The sequence below is a fragment of the Castanea sativa genome, chromosome 3 (genome assembly GCF_040712315.1).
Source record: "Castanea sativa cultivar Marrone di Chiusa Pesio chromosome 3, ASM4071231v1".
Classification (NCBI taxonomy): domain Eukaryota; kingdom Viridiplantae; phylum Streptophyta; class Magnoliopsida; order Fagales; family Fagaceae; genus Castanea; species Castanea sativa.
The window spans coordinates 17,084,591-17,091,863 of record NC_134015.1 but is presented as its reverse complement, the minus strand read 5'-3'; the positions used below and the strand labels follow the sequence as shown (position 1 = coordinate 17,091,863).

General features: G+C 32.8%; 2 protein-coding genes across 2 annotated transcripts; both read right to left on the bottom strand.

Annotated features, from left to right (window-relative positions):
* Window positions 1-1,352: 1,352 nt before the first annotated feature.
* Window positions 1,353-3,331, bottom strand: LOC142628609 (uncharacterized). The gene is made up of 2 exons (XM_075802670.1): window positions 2,804-3,331; window positions 1,353-2,346 (listed from the first exon to the last, which is right to left on the bottom strand). The coding sequence occupies exons 1-2, from the start codon at window positions 3,329-3,331 to the stop codon at window positions 1,708-1,710; spliced, it is 1,167 nt and encodes a 388-aa protein (XP_075658785.1). The 3' UTR covers window positions 1,353-1,707.
* Window positions 3,332-3,488: 157 nt separating this feature from the next.
* Window positions 3,489-6,053, bottom strand: LOC142628608 (uncharacterized). Its single transcript, XM_075802669.1, has 3 exons — window positions 5,423-6,053; window positions 4,137-4,304; window positions 3,489-3,493 (listed from the first exon to the last, which is right to left on the bottom strand). Exons 1-3 carry the CDS (start codon window positions 6,051-6,053, stop codon window positions 3,489-3,491), a joined length of 804 nt encoding a protein of 267 aa, XP_075658784.1.
* Between the last annotated feature and the right edge of the window lie 1,220 nt (window positions 6,054-7,273).

Genomic DNA, 7,273 nt, shown 5'->3' with positions numbered 1-7,273 from the left:
CAAAAAAGGCAGATGCAATTTCCTCCCGTAGAGATAATCTTCAATCTGCATCCTCCAATACGCGAAGTCTGTGCCATCGAACTTTTCTATTCCAGACACCTTTCCTGCTTCCTCTGCCATTGTTCCCACTCAAACCTAACCCTAGGCTCTGATACTAGTTGTAGGAAATTTTCACGAATTCCTAAACCTGTGAGAAACAAAAAATAGAGAAAACACATGCCAAAGAAAAAATAATCACACGCACAAGACAGTATTTACGTGGTTCGGCAATTTGCCTATGTCCACGTAGTTGCAGAGATTTCACTATTATCAGAGCAAAATACAAATTGTGGCTACAGACCTATTTATCTCACCAAAACCGACTTCACACAAACCCTGATCACAAAGTCACGTTTTCTACTAAAAACCGAATTCACAATGGACTAAGCCTCAGAAAATCTCCCATTAAAAACCACGCAACATTATTCGGGTCGTCAACCGGATCAAACATAAACGAGGCTCCACAAAGCCTAACAAGCAGCACTATTGATTTATCAACAGCTCCATTTGAACCTCATTCTCCAACCTGGATACTCTAAACCCCAATTTGGGCCCATATCAAGGCATGGCCCTTGGAGTTGTTGGCTAACGCTAGGAAGGAGTTGTGCCACGTGAGATTGGAATCACTGGGTGGGATCATTGGAATGCGGGCTGTGTCTTGGTTCAAGAAGGACCTGGTTGGGTCTATGCTATGCAATTGGGTTTTGAAAGTTCTGTTTTTCGTTGATGGTTTTATGAGAGATAGAGAGAAAGGATAGGGAGAGTAAATATTGATTGTGTAGCCTTAATGTAAAAAAACATACATATTTAAACCCAAAAAAAAGCAATGTTAATGCTAATGTTAATTATGTGAAAATTGTGTATTTTTTGTGAAGTTACGCAGAAGTATTAGACATAGAAAATTTTAGGATTATGGATTCAAATTTTCTAAATTTTCTAGGGTACTCTATCAATAGATTTTCTTAAATTTTAACTACACTTTAATGATTTAATGGTCTAGATTCTACCATGTCAGCATTCCACTAACAATATTCATAAAATAATAAAACAATGTTGCAAACAAAACAATTAAGATTATTGTTAGTAGAATGCTGACATGGAAAAATTTAGACCATTAAATTATCAAAGAATGGTTAAGATTTAAAGAAATCTATTTGGTTCACAAAATTTTGGATGAAAAGTTCGGTGCTTGTGACAAAATTTATATTAGATATCCAACAAAAGTTGTCCTCTTTCAGTTCGGGACAAGTCTTAAAACACAAACGCAATTCATTCCTTTCATATCACAATCTACCATAATTGTGTATGGAACATTACAAACCAAGAACCAACTATTACATAGATTCCAAACTGTTGTCTATTATTAAGTACAAAGAGACAGAAAAACCGTATAGGCCGATAGACCAAATTGCGTTGTACTTTCATGTTTCAACCTTGATACAAGCAATTTATACATAAATCATTAAACAAACTGCCAGAGGACTCTGTAGTTTCGGTAAAAATACCACATAGGTTGCAGAAATGAAGATAAGACAAGGGGAAATTAAGGTGCTACGACTACGAACCCTTAGAACTGAGGATGAAATTGATGACATGTGATTACTTACTACCTCATGGAGAGCTACTGGGGGATCAATGTTGGAATCTTGAGCTAAGACTGAACTGAACTCAAAGGTACCACGGTAGTTTACGGGATGAGTACAGGAAAGTTTTCCTAACGATAATTGGTCTCACTAAGAAAAACGAAATGGGAAAAAGAAAGGCATAGACGACCTCAGGAAGCCATGAATTTTCAGTCAAGACTGATCTTGTACCTTCTATAAAGGCAAGGACCAAACAAATAAGGGAGAATTCAGTTAATACCAAGGAGAGCATTATTGGGTATGTGATACGAGTAACTTTTGCTAAAAACGGATACGCAAAGTTAGCAAAAATTGAGACAGCTGAAAACCCAAATGCCAACGAGTCATATATCAGAAATTTCACAAAACTGCCTTTTTCTCTTAAATTTGCCAAGCCGTCACCACCAGTTCCACCAGGAACTTGAAAGGCTGCTGCGAAAGTTACAGTTGCAATGATTGTGGCGACCACTAGATTGAAGTTGGCCAAATCCTTGATGTCATCTTTTTTTTCTTCTTTGGCTTTCATATTATCATCTTCTTTGTCTTTCTTACCATTTTCCTCTGAAGAATTGGCAGCACCAGTTCCTCCTGCCTTAGGATTCTTCACTTTTATAGTCTGTCTGTCAACCATTGTGTCCAAACTCCATAGAACGTTGTGTCTCTCCAAATTTGACATGATTATCTTCTGCAAGTATTTAGAGAGAAATGTCACTTCCTAATGCCTAAAATTGTAATTTTCCCATTTGAGTACATGAGTGATTCTTATTTTAAGTATTTCATTTTATTTTTCACCGATCATTACCATATTAATCTTTACAAAAGCAATCTAGAGGAATGTCACTTTCTTTGAGTAAAGTTTTATAATTTGCCATCCATAGATTATGCGTGAGTTTGGATAGCTGTGAGTGGTGCGTTTCTAGCGTTTGCATTTTTGGCTGGATTCCATGTCATTGTATATGATCCAGCCAAAAACACAAAAACGCACATACTAATGCATTTTTGAGTCCCACAATACTATTCACACATTTAAAATTATTTTGTTATAGTGTTTTTAGTAATAAGTTTTCAGTTTTCAACAAATAAGCGGTATCTAAGCACACCCTATCTTAAGCCTATTCTACTTTAAGATTTGCATGGCTTACCTTTTCATCTTCCATCAGTTGACTATCTGCTTGAATAATGTCGAGAATACTCTCCCCTTTTTTGTTCACAGCACCGCCCATTCTTCTAACATCTGCCAGACTCATTAATAGTGCATAATGCCCATTTGCAGCAGCGATATGAAAAGGGGTGTTTCCTTCATCATCTTTCTCATTCATGAGATCACGAAAAGCGAATTTCCTATTTTGGAAAAAAACTTTAAGGGCTTTTGTATGTCCACTTTCCGCTACAAGATGAAGAGCTGTCCTATGGCTTTTGTCGAACAATTGACAAGTATATGGACATCTTTCAATGAACATTCCCATTACGTCAACATGTCCTTTCTTGGCTGAAATGTGAAGAGCACACATGCCTTCGTTGTTCTGTTTGTAAGCAAGGGAAATATCTCTGTCCAAAAATAGTTTCACAAGTTCTACCTCGCCAAAGTGTGCAGCATAATGAAGAGGAGTCCAGCCAAAGTCATCCTCTTCCGTAATTGCCTTTGGAAATTTGTCTATAACTTTTTCCATAAAATCTGGAGAGAGAGAGAGACCACATAGAGTAATATTTTTATTTATTTATTTTTACATTCTTTAATTACACATTTCAACTTATCAAGAGAGTGCATTGAGTAAGATTTTTTGTTTAAAATCTCTCGAGCAGAGACAATTGTTTTGTGTGGCAAATCTATCCTGGAAAACCAAATTAAAACATTGATAGCCAGAGAACATTGATAGTGAATCAAGTGATCGATTGTTAGAGAAAGTTATCATTGAATTTATTGAACAATCCCAATTATAAATATGGATTTTATTGTAATGTATTATCAAGAAAGCGAGTTGGAAAATATAATTGCTTGGGCTCTTGTCTTGTGAAGGACACAAGGTTGAACAACCTAATTAGTAAATTCTCTTTTTATTTTCTCCTCACAGTCATATTATGTTGAAATTTTATGTGCATATACAAATACCTTGATAATAAATGCCTATGTCTAACTACTATAATTATCAAATTCATATTTAGAATTCTTCTTAAAAGAAAAAAAATAGATAAAAGAAAGAAAAATATTATTATTATATTAAAAGATCTAGTAAAGTCTGATAGTTGAATAAAAGATTTAGGGTTTAATTCCCACCTATATAAAAAACCGATTGGTATCTTAGTCTAATAATAAAAAGTTATCATCAGGAACATATGTCATATGTTGAAACTCTAAAATAAAAAAAGAAAAAAAAAAGAACAATAAGAAATAGTATAATTCATCTAAGGAAAAAATATAAAGAGAGAGAGAGAGAGAGAGAGAAATATATAGCATCCCAAAGGGAAATGGATTACCTTTTTTTGTGATATCGAGTTTACTTCTTTTGTCCAAAATTTCTTTAGGGATCTTCGTTTGATAGAAGCTATCTCTTATAGCATATAGATTATGATGTACTTCTCTTAGGAATGAGGCAACAGCTTTCCAAGTAAATAATTCTTGAGTGCAAAGTTTAAATAGATTGCCTACAGAAAATAAACAACCAGAGTAGCGGATCTTAGCTAAAACAACATAATAACGTAATCTGAACCCAACTCATATTTTATTTTAATGTATCAAGATTTCCAAGACACATATAATCTTGCCGAACTTTAGAGAAAAGTAAAGCAAGTAATGGACCCTCCTGGTCCCATAAAAAATTAGAAAAAATTTAACTCCTCCACAGTAATAATCATAATATATATATATATATATAGAGAGAGAGAGAGAGAGAGAGATACAATTTCAACTTCATAATCTAGACGGGATTTGAACCCAAAATTTTTATTTGACAACTCTTTACCAATATATTGAGTTAACTAAAATAACGAAGTAGGAATAATTAACAGTGTAAGAGTCAATATAGATAAACATATTGGTAATTTTCTTCCACTACCCATAAGACAACACATGATAGATTGCCTTTCTTTCAAATTATTTTTGAACCCGGCTAGTCTATATTTCAGATCGTTTATGAACTGTATCTAATTATCTCTAAGAATTTTCAATAAGTTTGTAGTTTCGGTTTTTTGCTTAAATTTTGGTCCCACTGGCCACTGCAAATATGCTTTATTTGCAGCTTCTTTTCTCACATGGCCCGGTATTGTTTTTGGCGAAAAAGCTGTAGTTAGGTAAAAAAACTACTATTTGTGGTCCTACGCTCCTACTATATTTTTCTCACATCTTTGCTTATCATGAGTTTTTTTTTCTTAAGCTACAGTACTTTTACCCTAAAAATCAATCTGCTTATGTTATATAGTTTTCAGTTTTATATCTATAACACTTTTAGCAGGAAAAAAGAAATTAGATAAATTGTTTCCAACGACACAAGTAAAACCAAATGTTCAACAGTAACAGATGCTTCTCTTTCTTTCATAATTGTAAACTGAGTATTTTTTTTTTCCTTTCAAAAAAAAAAAAAAAAAAAAAAAAAAAAAAAAAACTTATGTTCTAGACTGTTTTTTATATACAAAAAAGTAGCTGTTGTTTTTGTTTTATTTATACTTATTATTTTAGAATATAGTGAAACAAATATTCTAAAATATATAAAAACTCGTATGAGCAAAATTAAAATTGATGAACTTAAACATATTAGGGGACTCACTTTTATCTATGCGAATGGCAGCAGCATGCAAGATATTCATGCCTTTACTTCCCTTGTACTCACGGCATTCTTCAATGTCTAGGATATGTGTAGCAATATCGAAAAACCCTCTATCCACGGCTATGAAGAGAGGAGATTCTCCATCCTTATTGCGTAATGAAGTCAAGCTTGGACATTTTTCAATTAGCTTCTTCACAATCTCATTGTGGCCATTTCGTACCGCATCATGCAATGCCGTTTCATTGTTTTCATTTTTAATCATCAACAGCGGTACAGTCATGTGTTGGTGTTGCGACAACAGAAAATTTGTCATGTCCAGATGCCCCAAACTTGCGGCAATATGAAGTGGAGTGTTGCCTTTCGAGTTGCGCTCGTGCAAGAGTGATGGGTCAAAATCGATAATCTTTTTCGCAATTTTCATGTTTCCAGATTTTGCAGCAACATGAAGAATGGTGTTCTTTGTGGATGTTACCTCACGAAGAACTTCAGCCTCAACTGTGAAATCCTCACGTTCTTCAACCACAGCATTGTATAATTCTATTTTACGTTTACAAAGTATTACTTCTATGTTGTCCTCAATATGGACTTCATGAAAGCCCTTTTCAGGATCCATTGAACAAGTTTTTCCCATGTAGTCAATGCTGATCTCTCTGTGTATAAGCAGTTCAAAGTTTAGATAATTAGAGGGGAAAAATCATTTTTCCAACTTATCTATGATATATAAACTAAAATTGCTATGCCATATGGGGGTATCTTATTATTTTATTTCTTTCAAACAATCCATTTGAATCGAATTCATGATTGAATCGAATTGAATTGTAATTTGATTAATTTTGATACATGTAAAACGCACTTAAAAGTATTTGAGTAGCTATGAACAGCACGGGCTCAATTAAAGAAAAATATATTTGTATTTGTTAAAGGCAGAACTCAACTTTCAGGTTTATGATTGACAATTAAACAATTCAAACTAAACATAATAATACCTTTGTGAACGAGTTTCAAAGTACGATATTTGATTAAATTGAACACACATACACAAATTAAGTCACAATTGGTGTAATTTCTAGTTAATGTTACAATAATCAATAACTTTTATCGGATTAATTTTTAAAAATTCCACCATTGAAAATTATTTGCTCCTCTTTATTTTAACACAGACACAAAAGTTGGGTAACTAGGATGTTATTTTGGTATTCGGTTCATATATTCTTTTTTTTTCTTTAAATATAATTATTTTTAAACTTGAAATCTAAATATTTTATAACCAAGAAATTTTTTTATTTGTTGTCATCTAGAAAATTTGTAACTATATACATTATAAAAAGAAAATGTAATCCAATGAAGAATTTATTTAAAGAATCATACATATTCCTAGAGTGTGAGTAAAAAGTTCCAAGCAGTGACTATAAAGTTGATAACTTGATATATATGATAGGTTTTAAATTACCAAATAAAATTTTTGGATTTATTTCCAAATATTGTTTTGCCAAAGTATGTATACATCAATACCGGAAGATGAAACCTTTGGTCTTTCAACAAGGAGACTTGGGTTCTAATTGATGTCTTGCATGCCTCCACATAATGATACAATAATTTTTCCTTTTTTTTTTCTCGAGTTTTAAGTCTCATTATTTTTCAAGAACAATGGGATGATCAATGAAAGACATAAGAAAATTAAAATAATAACAAAAAGAATTTTTAATGCGGCTTGTGGCATGATGAAATTTCTTTCCTTAGATAATATTTACCTCACATTCAAGTTACTATAAAGAGTTACTATAAATTTGTCTTCAAGATATATATATATCTAAGTCTATTGGGTTCTACAAATTGCAATTTTTTGAAGAA

What these genes read in the sequence shown, in the direction of transcription:
- LOC142628609 (XM_075802670.1), bottom strand. Translation starts at nt 3,331, where the DNA reads ATGGAAAAAGTTATAGACAAATTTCCAAAGGCAATTACGGAAGAGGAT. An exon ending in AACTGATGGAAGATGAAAAG is followed by an intron (nt 2,347 to 2,803) that starts GTAAGCCATGCA and finishes AAATACTTGCAG; the next exon opens with AAGATAATCATGTCAAATTT.
- LOC142628608 (XM_075802669.1), bottom strand. Translation starts at nt 6,053, where the DNA reads ATGGGAAAAACTTGTTCAATGGATCCTGAAAAGGGCTTTCATGAAGTC. An exon ending in TGCCATTCGCATAGATAAAA is followed by an intron (nt 4,305 to 5,422) that starts GTGAGTCCCCTA and finishes TATTTTCTGTAG; the next exon opens with GCAATCTATTTAAACTTTGC.